General features: G+C 43.6%; 1 protein-coding gene across 2 annotated transcripts in view; it reads left to right on the forward strand.

Annotated features, from left to right (window-relative positions):
- Nucleotides 1–1,429: 1,429 nt before the first annotated feature.
- The window catches only part of LOC141105598 (serine/threonine-protein kinase PLK2-like), a 122,847-nt gene continuing 106,088 nt past the window's right edge, over nucleotides 1,430–18,188 (forward strand). For both annotated transcript variants that reach the window (XM_073595543.1, XM_073595552.1), the window contains exons 1-2: nucleotides 1,430–1,672; nucleotides 2,136–2,243. In XM_073595543.1, the coding sequence (XP_073451644.1) occupies nucleotides 1,574–1,672; nucleotides 2,136–2,243 (207 nt within the window). In that variant the 5' untranslated portion in view covers nucleotides 1,430–1,573. The remainder of the gene's footprint in view (nucleotides 1,673–2,135; nucleotides 2,244–18,188) is intronic.

Raw genomic sequence — 18,188 nt, forward strand, 5'->3', positions numbered from 1 at the left:
CGTGTCATATGTAAACAGCAATTGCACCATGCATGTGAGGTATCACAGATCGAGGGCAGTAATTTTTGCAGTAGACCTCCTTTGTAAATCTAAACTGGTAACCTGCAAAGGCTTTTAAAGGCTTTTAAAAATGTATGTAGTTTGTCGCTACTGCATGGCTGTGCGCAATTTTAAAGCATGTCATGTTTGGTATCTATCTACTCAGCAAAGGATCATCTTTTATATTTTACCAAACATTTGGGCAATATAGTGTGTTTTAGTGCATTAAAATTCAAAAAAGTGTTTTTTTACCAAAAAAATTGCGTTTTAAAAATAACTGCGCAAATACTGTGTGAAAAAAAAATTGCAACACCCACCATTTTAATCTGTAGGGCATATGCTTTAAAAAATATATAATGTTTGGGGGTTCAAAGTCATTTTCTAGCAAAAAAAAAATTTTTTTCATGTAAACAAAAAGTATCAGAGCTAAAGGAAGTGATGTCATTCCGCGCGAGCCTGTGCTCACACTAGGGATGGTGGAGCTGGGCCATAACCTAGTAGAGTGATAGAACCCTGGTGCATGGTGGAATGCACTCCTTAATGTAAGCGCATATGGTATACTATAAGAGCATACTACTGGAACACTTACTGTGCACTGTGTAAGCAGCTTTGAGGTATTTTCTTTTTCTTTTGAGCGCAGGTGATTTTCGTATAGATAGTGAATTTGATGTGTGTTATCTATGTGCCTGAATTTCAGATTTAAAGCAGTGCTTGTATGCAACCACCATTAAATAAAAAATGCTATGTTAAATGTAAAATAAAATGGACAAAAAAAGTAAAAAATAATCACCTTAAACCCTGGTTTTTAAAATGTTTTTAAAAATGTACATTTTTTTTTTGTTTTACTTTTTTGGTGAGGTTAGCTAACATGTGGTTTTTGCACAGTTCTCTTGAAAGTGGACCTGAACTTAAAATGTGATAATATGGAATATTTAGAAATGTTATTTGTGCCTTAGCAGAAAATTTACCTTTTGTTTGGAATTTGTCCTGGAAAATAGCAATGCAGCATTGCACTTCCTGGTATGTGACTGTGCCTAGGCACTCGTGTTCCTATAGCCTCTTAGCTGTACATCTGCAGTGTGCCAAGGTATCATAGCAATGCAGAATCAGGATCAACTGCAGGTAGACCACAGGCAATACTGGTGACTGGACCTTTGTCATCTGCCTTGTTTTGGGCACAGCTTCCAGAGTTCAGTTCCACTTTATGTATGTCATTTATGTTTTTCAATAAACCCGGGCACAATAAATAATTGACTTATTCGTCAGAGTGCACAAAGAATGTTAAAACAATGTATTGTAATATGTGAGGTATGTGCTACATTTGTCAAGCCTCATAACAATGCACTATTCCTCATCGTCATTTGTGTTCACAGCCTCTTCCACGCCTTTCCTCACTCCTCCCATCTCTTGAGTTAGCTATCCCTGCAGAAGTCTTCAAATGGTAGAGTGTGACTGTTGTGGTGGCTGGATGTTTGTGTTCTGCCAGTGCTTTGGGAGACTGAAAGAGGAGTTCTGGGCTGGAAATGGTTAGGATATGGATATTAACGGCAGCGTTCGCACACATGGAGCACACTATCTCACTGAGGATGCAACAACTGGAAGGTTGTACAGGAAAGGCAAGCTGTTGGGGAGGGTAAGTGAAAGAAGTTTTGTTTTTTTAACTGCAGCAGCATCAAGGGAAGTTTGTATTAAGGCTAAGGTATTATGTTAAAAAAAACTAAATTAAGAAAAAAAAAAAAAAAACAGAGTTTTAAAAAACTACCAATTTATATGTTTGCATTCTAGAGAGAACCGATGTTGGAATGTGACATGTCTACAGACCTACTTGCATTTGACTTAATTTTTACTAAGTGTCTGTTTTATAAACTTTTTTTTAGTGCTCCAAACTATTTTTAGTGATCGGGAACAAAATGTCAAGCCTTTGTAATTTCTTTAACATGAGAGATTATTGTAAAATGTTAATTATAGCTTCAGAAGCACGCTGGTATGAAGCTTCAGGTCAAACTAGGATGCCTTTGTGTTTTGTCACTTTAAAATTGTGTATAAATTGGCACGTGTCATTCGTCACACCCTTGATTTTATTTTTTGTCTTACAGGGTGCTTTTGGGAGGTGCTACAAATTCACAGATGTGTCCAGTAGGCAAGTGTTTGCAGTGAAAATGATCTTGCAAACAAGAAAATCGGTGACACAGCAAAGAGGAGAGGTGAGATTAAATGCCTGCAAGCTTTAACACCTTCTTGTCCATTAGTACTTCTATGACAAGACAGAAAACTCATTCTACTGCTACACTTGTGACCTTTAGTCAAAGACTCATCTGCAGGATTTCTTCTATAATCCAGAAGTCACAGAATTCACTTTACCAGCAAAGCATCAAATATCTTCTAAAATTTCAAGTTCAAAACACAGTTAAAAAAATATTTTTGGCCATTCTATATAATTTCAATATATTTACAAATTAGTGTTGCCTCATTTTACCATCTATGCCTTACTGTATTTCATTTCAACTTGTTTAGAGATCCTAGCTGGGTGGCTGGGTCATTGTTTTATTATTTAGGGCTCATACACATACACAGGCGGTTTGGCTCATAAAGCGTAAAAAAACAGGAGTAGAACTGGGACGTATGCCCTGAATGCAGAAATCCCATGATTGGAGCATATGTTCCTGAATGCATATGGCTCTAAACACAAGAATCGCTCAGAACAGCATGGCGAACCTTGGCACACCAGATGTTTTGGAACTACATTTCCCATGATGCTCATGCACTCTGCAGTGTGGATGAGTATCATGGGAAATGTAGTTCCAAAACATCTCGAGTGCCAAGGTTCGCCATCACTGGCCTAGTATTTCAGCCTATCATTATATTTTACAGTCTGCTGGCAACGGGCTGAACCCTGCACCTGTGGCTCCCTTGTACCCCAAATTGACCATGTTTTTATGCTGTATAAAACAAACTGTTCATGTGCATGAGCCTTTAATGTTTGATAAATTATGTTCATCCTAGTTTGTTTAGTTTGTGAATTTATCTATGGCTCCATGCTATTGACATTCAATTGTTTACAAATTCTTAACAAGCAAATAAGTGCTAAAACAAGTCCTCACTGACCTCTGTAGTTGCAGGCATACAGAGCAATTCATTTTCAAAGTACATAATAGAGGCACTGTTCTAGTCAGTTAAGCAGCCCATACACGGTGTGAATTTCTTTCCTGCAGCCACGAGTTGCAGGAAAGAATTTAGCCACAGACCGTGTTGACAGGGGAATCCCTCCAGCTGAGTCATTGTATTCTCCCAGCGGGGTGGGCGGGGGAAGCCATTCCCAACGGGGGAAGACAGTGATTATTGCTAGCAGCTATACCATAACTTGGTACATTGGAGGATTATCGATTATCTTATACATTGTGTTTCCAATTTACAATCCTTTTTAATGCAATGTCTTTGTAGTAATGGGTGAGATCTGGGACACTCTGGCTTCCAGATAATTTGGGGCATCTTAGAACTGACATTGCTTGTCTGGGTTTCTAATTATTCCATGTAAACATTGTAAAAAAAGGTTAGCAGGAGTTTAATAGGGATTATTTAGGGTATATGAAAGCCTAGTCAGGACATTCATTTCCCTATAGCCAAAACAGGAAATGAGAAAAAATTCCTCTAAAATGAGGGAATCCCTGGTTTTCACCAGGGTCACTAAAACTAGCGTTCCCATAGGAAAATATCCTCACTATTCCTGTTGTGGGGACAACCCAAAATGTGGGATTTTCTTTTACCTTCATTTTATTTGAAAATGGTAAATATGATAGAGATGTTTGCAACTTAGAATCGCCATCAATTTCTCGTTCACTAGGGTGCCATGCACCCGACCTTTCACTTTGTCGAAGTTGAGAATAGGTGTCTTTCACATTTTGGCAATAGTTTGTTTCGTCGCCAAGAATATATGAGTCATGAGAACCCGTTCTTATTTGGTAGCGCCTTCTATCGGTTTGTGTAGGAGCAGTCAGGGATTCCGGCAGCTGGCTGATTCGGAGGTAATGATATTTCTCAGAGTCTGGAATATCATATGTATCTTGGAAGGTGACAATGCTTCGGGGGGGACAGTAAGGATTGAACTGTTGTCAAGCCCCTACTGCACCACCAGTGATAGCTCTGGGGATTTTCCAAACCCGGGGGAAATAAAAGGCAGTTGAATATTTCAAGGAGAGGAAGATATGGCAATATCAGGTGGGATGAATATTTTATAGAGTCCCATACCACAAGGGTGTGCGATAGGACAGGGTTTAGAGGTCCAGAGAGGTGCAGCCTTTCAATAATTGTGCTAGGGGAGCTATCTGAGCCACTTTGTAGTAATATTCGGCATTCCTAACTTAGGACTATAGAGTAGATATCTGTTCAGTCTTTGTTTAATCAGGCCCCAGATAAACGTAAAGAGGTGACCCTCCAATAAGCGTAACATATGCAGGAGGACCACAACAGGCAAGACCCTAAAGGGATAGAGCAGTTTTGGCAGGAGAGTCATCTTTACCGCGTATATTCGCCCCAGTCAAGAGATGTGTGTTTTGTTCCACGACTCTAATAGCCGAGTTAATGTTCTAATGAGAGAGGGATAGTTGACACCATATAAGGCCGAGTACGTCGGGGTAAGTGTGATTCTGACATAAGATTGGAGTTGGACCATTGGAAGAAGAATTGAGTTTACACCCTCTGAAGGGTAGCGTCTGGTAGAGAAACATTTAGTGCACAGAATTTGGCATGGTTTACATAGAGACCTGACAGGGAGGAAAAGCCATTCAACAGGGATATCAAGTTGAGCACTGTGATATGCAGGGATGTGATATACATCAAAATATCATCAGCGAACATAGCTAACTTATGGTGCACACCGGCCAATTTAATACCCCTGATGTCTGGACTTAGATGATTGTGTGCGGCCAGAGGTTCTAACACTATTTTAAAGAGAGGTGGAGAGAGGAGACATCCCTGACGAGTTCCTTGAGCTATAGAGAAGGAAGGCGATTCATGCCCCATTTACCTCACAGTGGCTGAAGGGTCACTATACAAAGCAGCAATCCATATGAGGAATGAGTCGCCCACACCTCTATGAACCAGTGCTGCTCTCAAGTAGGTCCAGGATAGGGTGGCAAACACTTTTCGAATGTCTAAGGAGAGCAACATTAGTTGATGAGTACGGCGGTGTGCCATGTAAGTGGCTAGAATTTTTACATATCAGCGTTAAGGCATGATATAGGAAGGAAGTTGGCCCAGGATTGGGAGTTCTTATCCGGCTTGGGGAGTATCACAATAGAGCCAAGTAACATAGTCTTAAATAAGTTTTCCCCATTCTTAAGGCTATTGAAGCTTAGCGGTCTAGGTAAGGTACCGCTACTTCCGACAATTTTTTGTTGAAAAGGCCCGTAAATCCACCTGGACCCAGTCGCTTATGGGGTTATATAACCTTAATAATCTGTCACACTTCCCAATCTGTAATGTCAGCTCCTAAGGATTCCCAGTGGGCTGATTTTAGCGATGGCAGGGACGTCTCATTAAGGAAGGAGGTGAGATCTGAAGAAGGTGGATCTTTTGGGGAGGAATAAAGTTTCGACAAGTGGTGTCTAAATTCGTCAAGGATCTTGACTGGATTAGACGTACGAACCTGGAATCTGGTTCTGCAGGAAATAGCAGATTGCCTGGGGGCAACAGATTTCAATTTGTTTGCTAACATGGTGCCAGGCTTGTTGCCATAGAATTGGCATAGAATTTTTGTTTAGTCCACCGCAAAAGACGTTCTGCTTTCTCAGTCAGATATAGATCAAGGTCTCTCCGTAATCGACCCACCTCTGTTCAATTGTGCTTTTTAGGGTTCTGTTTCAGTGTTGTTGTGGCTGTATCTAACTCATATTCCAGTTGAGAGATCTGAGCCTGCCTTTCTTTCTTACATTGAGAGGTGTATTGAATTAGGTGGCCCCGAATTACTGCCTTGTAGGCTTCCCGCAAAGTGACTGGAGTTTGAACTGAGCCCTCATTAAGTTGGAAGTACTCAGACGAGCGGAGTTGCAAATCTTCCATCAAAGAGGACTGAGTCAGTAAGGAGTCAATCAGGCAACATGAGGATGAAGGAGGTTTAAGCACAAACGAATTGCAAGTAACGAAAATGGGGTCATGCCAGACCAGGGGACCGTTAGTATAGTGGCAGACAGATCCTGTGGGATGTCTAGGAACTAGCACATGGTCAATTTGGGAGTAGCTTGAGTGTGGGTGAGATTAATGCATACCCTGTTTCCCCAAAAATAAGCCCTACCCCAAAAATAAGACCTAGCATTATTTTCAGGGATGGCTGCGATATAAGCCCTACCCCGAAAATAAGCCCTAGTTCAAGTCATTGTAAAAACATGTAATCCACTTTGTAAAAAGATTATATAATGTGCAGTGTGTCTCCTTTTGCAACTTTATTGTGGAAAATACCTTATTTACAGGGCCACTGGGCACTCACGTGAACCGTCAGAGATTTTCTTCTCTCCTCCCAGGTGACGTCAGTGGCCCTTCCCTTGGCAGTGCTCGGAGCAGGGAAGAAGAGCTCCTGTGGGTCACGTGAGCGCCCAGTAGTGCTGTAAATAATGTACTTTCCATAATTATGTTACAAAAGGAGACACACATATGGACATTATATAGTCTTTTTACAAAACAGATTACATCATTTTACAATTACTTTAACCAAGGTTTATTTTTGGGATTACAGAATGTCATAATGCATTCTCCTGAGCTGACGGGGACACAGGAACTTTTTTTAAAACATTTTATTGTTTTATTCCAGGTTTTTTGGAACATAGAAAGGGCTAAATGATACAGCACAAGCACTGTGCTGTCTGTCATGCTTTAAAGGATCAGGATATATATATATATATATATATATATATATATATATATATATATATATATATATAGGGTTACAATCACTTTAAGATCATCATGATGACATGACTGTAATTTGAATAAATGTAGATTATTGTACATTCTGTAAATAAGACATCCCCTGAAAATAAGCCCTAGTGTGTTTTTTGTAGACAAAAATAATAAAGGCCCGGTCTTATTTTCGAGGAAACATGGTATAATCCCTGGCAATAGAGTGTAGATCCCTCCAAATGTTTACCAAGCCGGAGCTATCCAGAAGGTCTCTGTAAGATCTGGAGTAAGTCTCAGCACCCCCCTGGTCGGGATTAGAGCGATCTAGTTTTGGGTTCAAAACTAGATTTGAGTCTCCACATAACAAAATTGTACCTTTGGTATGGGTATGTAGTAGCTCAAAGAGGTGAGACAAAAAAGGTAGTTGTCGTCACTCGTTTGGGGCATAGTAGGAGCAAAGAGTCCCCTCCAAGTCCATCAGAGAGCCCAAAAGAAGCAGGTAGCGGCCTTGAGGATCAGCAATTGTTTTGTGGCGAATAAAGAGTACCTCGTTATGAAAAGTGATTTGAATTCCTCGCGTCTTAGAAGGGGCCATTGCGTGGTAGACCTGCCGGTACTGAGCGTCGAAGTAGTGAGGGGTAGAAGAAGATGCAAAGTGTGTTTCCTGTAGGCAAGCTGTGCCCACCTTATGGGATCAAAGGTATCTAAAAACTTTGGCGCATTTCTGGGGTGAGTTAAGACTCTGTACATTTAAGGACAACCAATTAAGTACCATGGGTTCGTGGAGTAAATCTATAGATATCTAACCGGAATGTGTTGACAGGTGCAATCAGCAAAGACCCCCCCGTCAGGAGAGCCGGCGATCGGCTCTCCTTTACTTGCGTCTGTCAGGCGCAAGTGAGGAAAAGCCAATCAACGGCTCTTCCTGTTTACATCGTGGTCAGCCGTGATTGGCCACGACTGATCACGTGATAAAGACCCTCAATCAGAGGCTCTTTACTGAGATCGGTGTAGTGTTGTGTCAGACTGACACACCACACCACCGAGTGCCACGATGCGGGCCCCCATGGGCGCGCGAGGGTGGTCGTTCTGGAGGGCCTTCATATGACGTCCACCCAGAACGAGAGCTGTGCCGCCCAGCCGTCATTTGACAGCCGGTGGGCAGGAAGTGGTTAAAAGCCCAAGGCAATGTTAGTTTTTTTCATATTTACAATTCTAATTTGTCCAAGCTGGACAGTTTTGCATTGGAGTTGAAGTGGAAGTAAACCCTCCTATCGTTTTCAGCCAAGGAAGCTGACATCTTGGCCTTTGTTTATTCTTCAACTGCCATGATGCTGCATATGTGGTCAGTTACGACATTGTCAGAAACCATGAAATCAGACCGAGACAGAAGTACAGTTAAATCACATTTGTTTAATAATAAAAGTAAAAAGAACAAACATAGTCAAAACATAGCCAAAGTTCTCTGGGTCCATCAAAAAACCAGCAGTGGAAATGACATAACCCAGGAATTTAACCTGTTCATGATGGACCTCGCACTTCTCCAGTTTACAATAGAGATTGTTCTCTCTTAGTTTCTGAGGCACACGACAGACATCTGTGTGGTGGCTCTCCAGGGACTTGGAAAATATGAGGATGTCATCGAGATAAACCACCACACATAGCTGCAACAAATCTCGGAGGACATTGTTAATCTGGAAAACTGCCAGGGCGTTACAAAGGCCAAAAGGCATTACGAGGTACTCATAATGGCCTGTTCTCGTGTTAAATGCAGTTTTCTACTCGTCGCCCTCCTTAATCCTCTGAGATTGTATGCCCCTCTCAAATCAAGCTTTGTGAAAACCGTTGCTCCCTTGTGGCGGTCAAATAACTCCGTAATCAACGGAATCAGATAGGCATTCTTAATCGTGGAACGATTGAGATCCCTATAATCAATACAAGGTCTCAGTTTACCACTCTTCTTCTTCACAAAGAAGAAACCAGCGCCAGCAGGAGATGAGGATTTGTGGATGAAACCTCGAGAAAGTGCGTCTGCAACATACTTTTCATGGCCTTATGCTCCAAGACCGACAAAGGGTAAACCAGGCCACAAGGGGGAGTGGCACCAGGTTGAAGGTCAGTTGCGCAATCATACGGCCGGTGTGGAGGCAAATTGCCGGCTTGACCTTTGTCAAAGACATCTATTAAATTGTTGTACTCCTCCGGCAGGGAGGAGAGTGAAGTGGTGCACAGGACCTTGGCTACCTTCTGGAAGCATGTCTTACTGCATTGTGGCGGCTAGGAGAGAACCTCAGCACAGAGCCAATCAAAAGAGCGATTGTGCCTCTGTAAGCAAGGATAACCAATAACCAGAGGAAACTTAGGTGAGGAAATAACCTGGAATTGGATTATCTCCTGGTGAAGAGCCCCTACGACCATGGACAGCGGAACCATCTCTGCTACTATTAGTATTTTTTGCTAGAAAATTACTAAGAACCCCCAAACATTATATATTTTTTTTAGCAGAGACCCTAGAGAATAAAATGCCAATCATTGCAATATTTTATGTAACATGGTATTTGCATAGCAGTCTTTCAAACGCAATTTTCTTTGAAAAAATACACTTTTTTAAATAAAAACAGTAAAGTTAGCCCAATTTTTTTGTACAATATGGAAGATAATGTTACGCTGAGTAAATGGATACCTAACATGTCATGCATTAAAATTGTGAACGTTCGTGGAATGGCAATGACAAACTACAGTATTTAAAAATCTCCATAGGCGACGCTTCAAAAATGTGTACAGGTTACCTGTTTAGAGTTACAGAGGAGGTCTAGTGCTAGAATTATTGCTCTCACTCTAAGGTTTATGGCAATACCTCACATGTGTGCTTTGTACACCGTTTATATATGCGGGCGCAACTTATGTATGCGTCCGCTTCTGCGCGCAAGCACTTTCAGTTGTTAGTTTTTTTTTTTTTAATTTTAAAGATGATGTTACGCCAAGTATCATGACTACTGTGTCATGGTCTTCTGCTCTGCCCCTGGCAAAATGTATCTTATGTTCAACATATGCCTTAGTAAGTAGCTAATGTGCTCTGCATAGCATTTTATGTGATACCATTCCATGATAGAGTGTTGCATGCGCTTATTATGTCCCTGGTGAAGTGTCTTGTGCTCAGAGGAGGGCGTACTGTAGAAGATGAGGGAGTGAAAAAAAAAAGGAGAGAAATTTAGAGCAGGAATAATGAATGATTCACCATGACTAGGAGAATGACTAGGAATGGTGAGAATGGAGGAATGATTATGATTTAAATGAGGAATGGCAAAGTTTTGGTTGGAGGAGTGAGAAACAAGCCTAAAGTATGCTTTAAACTTGACATGCACAGCTTTTTTAGTAATGCATTGTAATAATGTATGTGCAATGTCTGTCAAGCTTTGGTAAATTAATCAAGCGTTGCCCTGCAGTGGGATTCTTACAAGCAGCCCTGAGTAGTGTAACAAAGAGTTTGATGTCAGAATCCCATTGCTGGTAGAAGATGACTGAAAGCAGAGAAGAATGTCTTCAAGAGGGTTCTCACTTTTACTGGCAAATTTATCTATAAGTACCTATCAGATGAAAAGTGTCCAAGGTTGCCCCACTGTAAATGTCTTATACTGTCAATGGTCAACATATATTCTTTAGGTCAAAGAATTTGAAGTTAGTTCTCCAGTGGTGTAGTGCAGTGCTGTGTCTTGGCCTAGGCCGACAAGGCCTAGGGCGGCAGTTTGGGGGGAGCAGCAAAAAAGCCACCCCCACCCCCTACTGCAAGAAAAAAGCCACCTCCTCCCGAGTCAACTCATTCACTGCCGTGGCTGCTGGCTGCAGCGTTCAGAGAGTGTCTCTCTCATGAAGCATAGAGCATGACAGTTCCCCCCTCCTCTCTGCACAGACAGGAGAGCAGAGAAAAAGCGAGCTGATCATCTTCTCCAGGTGCACATGGAATCACATCAGGGCAGATTGGATTGTGGTTTCAGCAGACGGACCTAGCTACATATTGTATATCTTGGAGGGGTTTGAGAGTAAAATACTGATCCTCACAATCTGTCTCTCCAAATCTCATTCTGCTTATCTGTGCTACAGATTTCTGACTTTCTCCTATTCCCTGTTTTCTGAAATAGGGACTCTGGTAATTAACCCTCTGTGTCCTTGCTAGGAGAGAACTGTGCTTATCTACTCTGCTACAATGAATTGTCTGCTTGCATATATTGGTTAACCTCTCATAGCTACCTGTATGGTTCATGCTGCCTTTTGACATGAAGAAAAGTATCATTTCCCATTATAGATCAATCTGAATTTTAGTGTCCATCCTGCTGACTACATTTAAGACTGATGGATATTTTTTTTTACTTTTTTTTGTGTTTTTTTACCTACACATGTCTCCATGTGGAGTGAACAGTGCAGTTTGCTGAAAAGGCCAATGATTTTGCCCTGCCTGCTTATGATCTATCCAATCTCTGTTGTGCCTGTTTCATCGGCTGCCTCCATACTCCACCTCCTGATGCGCACACAGACACACTTTCTGAACTTTCTGTCTGTATGTTAAAGCAGAGTTCCATGCAAAAGTGGAACTTGTGCTTATCCATACCCCCCCCCCCCCCCCCCCGCTGCCACATTTGGCACCTTCCAGGGGGGAGGGTGGAACAAGTACCTGTTTTTGACAGGGGCCGCGGCCCTGTCTTTCAGAAGTTTAGCCCTGTCCTCCTTCCTCCGCCACCAGGCCAATTAGATAGCGCAGCATGCTTCGCGCATGCACAGTAGAGAACCAGCTGTGAATCCAAAAGGCTTCACTGCCAGGTAGTAATGGCGGTGGCTGCACCCAACAGCCGATCCGAAGATCGGCTGGGGTGCTGACATCGCGGGCTCCCTGGACAGGTAAGTGCACTGGTGAGGCTGCATCGATGAGCACTGGTGAGGCTGCATTGATGAGCACCTGTGAGGCTGCATTGATGGGCACTGGTGAGGCTGCATTGATGGGCACTGGTGAGGCTGCATTGATGGGCACTGGTGAGGCTGCACTGATGGGCACTGGTGAGGCTGCACTGATGGGCACTGGTGAGGCTGCATTGATGGGCACTGGTGAGGCTGCACTGATGGGCACTGATCAGGCTGCAATGATGGGCACTGGTGAGGCTGCTTTGATGGGCACTGGTGAAGCTGCACTGAAGGGCACTGGTGAGGCTGTGCTGAAGGGCACTGGTGAGGCTGCACTGAGGGGCGCTGATCAGGCTGCACTGAGGGGCACTGGTGAGGCTGCATTGATGGGCACTGATGAAGCTGCACTTGGTACCCACTTTTAATGTACAGAGAGAAAGAGGAAAGGTGTGGTTTTACAGATGACAGGGTGGGTCTTAAACAGGAAGAGGTGTGGCATTGGCAGGAAGGGGTGGGTCATATTTAAATTAGGGGGTGAATGAGTTTAGTCAGGCCTAGGGCAGCACAAAACCTAAATACACCACTGGTGTAGTGGTTAGCACTTTTGCCAAGCAGGATTTGCTGGTTTGAATCCCTACCATGGCACTACCTGCCTGGAGTTTGCATGTTCTCCCTGTGCCTGCTTGGGTTTCCTCTGGGTACTCTGGTTTCCTCCCACACTCTAAAGACATGCAGGTAGGTTAATTGGATCCTGTCTAAACTGGCCCTAGTATGTGTAGGTATACATGTGAGTTAGGGACCTTAGATGATTGTAAGCTCCTTGAGGGTAGGGACTAATGTGAATGTACAATGTATATGTAAAGCGCTGTGTAAATTGATGGTGCTAAATAAATACCTGAAATAAATAAATAATCAGACATTGGTTCTAGTTATTGAGTGAGATCTCAATTTACTGTGTACAGAAGTGCATCCATGCTGAAGAACTTGGAATAGTCTCTCTTGGAAATTTTAAGGGTTTACACTGAGCAGAGTGGCTGAATCACAGACTTTTCTGACTCTCTCTCATTTATGACACTAAACTCATTATTCCTGTCACAAAGCTAAAGCAGTCCTTCTTATTATGCTTAACGATGATGATGTCACTATGAAGTAGACCAGACTTATCCTTCATGCAAATGGGAAAGATTAGATAGATAAATGTGCTCATACTAAGGCCTCATGCACACGGACATTTTTACAGCCGCTTTTTTGAGCGTTTTTTGCAGCTTAAAAACGCCTGTCTATGTTAGTCTATGGCTTCATGCCCACCTAGGCGTTTTTGAGCTGCAAATGGCATAGGCGTTTTTAAGCTATAAAAAAACCCAAAACTAGTGGGTTCAGAGAGACGTTTTTCAGCTGTAAAAACGCTCTAACGCTGATAAACGCTCCAAAACGTCGCTCACCAACGGTTTTTAACGTTTTTGATCCATTGAAAAAAAAAAAAAATTTTGAAAAAAAAAAAAAGCTAAAAACCGCTAACGCAGAAAAATGCTAAAAGACGCTAATAAACGTTAAAAAACGCCATTGCAAAAATGTTTAAAAAAGCTGAAAAAAGTTGAAAAAAGTTAAAAAAAACTCACTGCAAAGCTACTGGCGTTTTCATAACGTTATTTTAACGTCCCGTGTGCATGAGGCCTAAAGGTCACTGTTTGTTTAAACGTTTCTTGTTTTGTAGTTAAAACTTAAGCAGCATGTCCATTTATCTTATGATACAGGACAAAAAGTTTAACCACTTCAGCCCCGGAAGGATTAACCCCCTTTCTGACCAGAGCACTTTTTGCGATTTGTCACTGCGTCGCTCTAACTGACAATTGTGCGGTCGTGAGACGCTGTACCCAAACAAAATCAACGTCCTTTTTTCCCACAAATAGAGCTCTTTTTTTCTCTTTTTCTGCGGTTTTTATTTTTTGCACTATAAACAAAAAAAAGAGCGATAATTTTGAAAAAAAAAAGCAATATTTTTAACTTTTTGCTATAATAAATATCCCCAAAAATATATATAATAAAAATATTTTCCTCAGTTTAGGCCAATATGTATTCTTCTAGATATTTTTGGTAAAAAAAAAAATCGCAATAAGCGTATATTGATTGGTTTGCGCAAAATTTATAGCGTTTACAAAATAGGGGATAGATTTATAGCATTTTTATTATTAATTTTTTTTATTATTAGTAATGGCGGCGATCTGCGATTTTTATCGGGACTGCGACATTATGGCGGACAGATCGGACACTTTTGACACTATTTTGGAACCATTGTCATTTATACAGTGATAGAAAACTGCATTGATTATTGTGTAAATGACACTGGCAGTGAAGGGGTTAAACACCAGGGGGGTAGTGAAGGGGTTAAGTGTGTCCTAGGGAGTGATTCTAACTGTGGGGGGGAAGGGTCTACACCTCACATGACAGCGATCACTGCTCCTGACGACAGGGAGCAGTGATCTCTGTCCTGTCACTAGGCAGAACAGGGAAATGCTTTGTTTACAAAAGCATCTCCCCGTTCTACCTCTCCATGACACAACCGCATTCACCTGGTGGACATTGAATCCGCGGGACCAGCGGTCACGGTCACAGAGACCGTGGCGGGCGAGCAGCACCGCTTCTTATAGGGGATGTACCTGTACGCCCTTTTGCCCACCACAGGTTTTATTGTCAAAGCTTAAAGGATATGTAAACATTCGTGTTTTAAAAAAAAAAAACATGTCATACTTACCTCCTCTGTGCAGTTGGTTTTGCACAGAGTGGCCCCGATCGTCCTCTTCTGGGGTCCCTCAGAGGTGCACCTGGCTCCTCCTCTTCTCGAATGCCCGGTCAGAGAAGCGCTCTCCGTCGGGGCACCCATGCAGGTGTGCTCCCGTGTCCTGCTGCTGCGCCCATTGACACAGACAGCAGGACTTGGCTCCGCCCCCCAGCTCCCGCATCATTGGATGCGCTGCTATCAGTCTATCCAATCAGGACTCGAGACACCGGCTGGAGCCTCGTCCCCGGGGAAGGATCGATTAGGCTCAGATAAGTAAAAGGGGGACTCTGGTGCACTACAAGAGGTTTTTCACCTCAATGCATAGAATGCATTGAGATGAAAAACCACAAGGGTTTACAACCCCTTTAATTGAACAAGCTGAAGTTAGAAGCTGATTGGCTACCATACACAGCTGGACCAGATTCTGAGTGCACCAGTTTTAGTAAATCTCCCCCTAAACATCCTTAGCCCATAACAAAGCACTTGTTTACTATAGTTCTGTTCATCTCAGCTTCTTGTTCAATCCCAACAGTGGTTAACAATTTGCCATTTTTATCAAGTTTCAGAGTTTTTTTAATGTAAATAATAGATCTGTTTCCTATTGTACAAATGGGGAAAACCTCAGAACCATTAATACACAATACAAAATTGTCCTTTTATTACTATTAAAAGCTTGAGAAACAACACAAAACAGATGCAGAATATCAGAAGTATGTTTGTTTCGAGTGCTATCAATGACTTCTTTCTCATCCTATGTTGTTAAATCAATGCATTATCGAACAATATGCCGATCTTGTTTACAAGTGTTAACACAATATCGCAAACTGTACTAGTTCATTGACTTGTGCACTGGTCTAGGCCAGTCTTTCTTAACCTTTTTACCCAAAAAGAACCTTTGAAATAATTTTAGGTCCCAGGGAACCACTGCTGAAATTAATTTATTGGGGGGCAGTGGGAAGAAGGCTCCCTACAGTGGTAGGCAGAATGCCAACCTTACAGACAGCTTAAAAGATTGCTCGGTGTCATGCTGCTGGCTTTGCCTGTTAAGCAGGTCAATTTGGTTGGTAAGCAGACTGGTTGGGGAGTTGAGCTGGGAATTTCTCTGGTTTTGTATTGCATGCGTTACCCTTCTGTGTGCTCCTTGCTGTGAAGGCCAGTTATAGCAGCGTTGCCAACCCCCGAAGTGAAATTTACTGGCAGAACGCCAAAATTTACAAACTACACCAATTTTTTACTGGCAAAAAAATGTGAAATTTACTGAAGGATCCACATTCTTTACTGGCACTGCAAATAAGTACCTACAATTACTGTTTTTAGTGCTAAACAGTGCAAATATCAATATTTGAACTATAAACACATAGCTAGTGCTATTAGCAATGTGTTTAAGTAAAAAAAAAAGTCAAAAAACATATTTCTCAATTTACATGAAGGTCAGGATACTATAACCCAGCCAGCACAGAGTTCTCCCTTACATCAGAGTCTGCAGGATGGTGACCAGAGACCACCTTCCGCACAGTGAATACACTAAGGTAAGGGGGGGGGTTACTAATATAGGGGTGGAACCTTTATATCACTCCCCCCTTACATCAGTGACCCCCCTCAAACTGGCCTGGCGGCGCTGTCACTGACCTCCTCTCAGGTGCACCGTGCAGGGCTCAGTCAGATGGCTCCAGCTTGGCGGCTCTGGTTTTATAGTCTCCTCTCCACAGTCCACACATGTCTGTCTCTTCCCATAACCCCCATCCCAGCGGCGCTCCCACTCTTGACTCCTTTCTGGGATCCCCTCAGAGACTGCAGACATGATAAAAGACAAGAGATGGTCAGAGGCTGCGGACATGATACAGGAGGTGGACAGAGGCTGCAGACATGATACAGGAGGTGGACAGAGGCTGCGGATATGATACAGGAGGTGGACAGAGGCTGCAGACATGATACAGGAGGTGGAGAGAGGCTGCAGACATGATACAGGAGGTGGACAGAGGCTGTGGACATAATAAAGGAGGTGAACAGAGGCTGTGGATATGATACAGGAGGTGGACAGAGGCTGCGGACATGATACAGGAGGTGGACAGAGGCTGCGGACATGGTACAGGAGGTGGACAGAGGCTGCGGACATGATACAGGAGGTGGACAGAGGCCGCGGACATACTACAGGAGGTGGACAGAGGCTGCAGACACACTACAGGTGGTGGACAGAGGCTGCGGAGATGATACAGGAGGTGCACAGAGGCTGCGTACATGATACGGGAGGTGGACAGAGGCTGCGGACATGATACAGAAGGTGGACAGAGGCTGCGGACATGATACAGGAGGTGGACACAGGCTGCGGACATGATACAGGAGGTGGACAGAGGCTGCGGACATTATACAGGAGGTGGACAGAGGCTGCGGACATGATACAGGAGGTGGACAGAGGCTGCGGACATGATACAGGAGGTGGACAGAGGCTGTGGACATGATACAGGAGGTGGACAGAGGCTGCGGACACGATGCAGGACGTGGACAGAGGCTGCGGACATGATACAGGAGGTGGACAGAGGCTGCGGACATGATACAGGAGGTGGACAGAGGCTGCGGACATGATACAGGAGGTGGACAGAGGCCGCAGACATACTACAGGAGGTGGACAGAGACTGCGGACATACTACAGGAGGTGGACAGAGGCTGCGGACAAACTACAGGAGGTGGACAGAGGTTGCGGACATACTACAGGAGGTGGACAGAGGCTGCGGACATACTACAGGAGGTGGACAGAGGCTGCGGACATACTACAGGAGGTGGACAGAGGCTGCAGACATGATAGTGTCCTCCTCACCCCCTCACAAAAGCCTCCTCCTCTGCCCACCATCATATTACTTCTCCAGTCCACATCATCAGTGTGCTGTGTCCTCCTCCTGTGCCCCTTTCACCTCTCCACAGGTCAGGGCAGCACAGTGCTGACAGTGGACAGTCACAGAGCACATCAGTCTCTGTTCCCTGCATGGCATGGCTTCAGGCTCCAGCTCCCAGTAATGTCCTCCTCTCTCTCTGTCCCCTTTTTACAACGATATTCCCCCAGTTTCACTCTCCTCCTCCTTACCATCAGGCATCACCCCGCTCGGCTCTTCTACCGACGAGTGCATTGCAGGACAGGAGTCAGCCGCCGTGGTCTCTCTCGATCTATTTAAAAATGGCGCCGAGCACGTATGAGCTTTCCCGAGCCCGTCCGGCTTCGGATCAGCGCATGCGCAGTTGAATGGTCAGCTCGCGCCCATCTTTTTTACGTGCATCGGTGCTCGTAACGGACTTTAACGGGCAACCCAAAAAAGGGGTTAAATTTATGGGCTGCCCATAAATCTACGGGCGGTTGGCAACACTGAGTTATAGGTGGGGGCAGGGGCCATTTCATTTGTTACTGATGTAATATTGGTGAGGGTACACACTGGACACCTTTGCTGCCATTGTGCTTTATGCTGGGTGTTTAGTGTGCCCCTTTACCTTTAGGAGAATTGAGCTACCTCCAGGCTCACCCCCTATCTATCCATTAGAATGCATTTGCTTCCACTGTGGAGACTCTCATAAATTTACAAGGGTTAGGACTGCAGGT

This window comes from Aquarana catesbeiana, linkage group LG01, assembly GCF_042186555.1.
Source record: "Aquarana catesbeiana isolate 2022-GZ linkage group LG01, ASM4218655v1, whole genome shotgun sequence".
In the NCBI taxonomy this organism is placed as follows: Eukaryota; Metazoa; Chordata; class Amphibia; order Anura; family Ranidae; genus Aquarana; species Aquarana catesbeiana.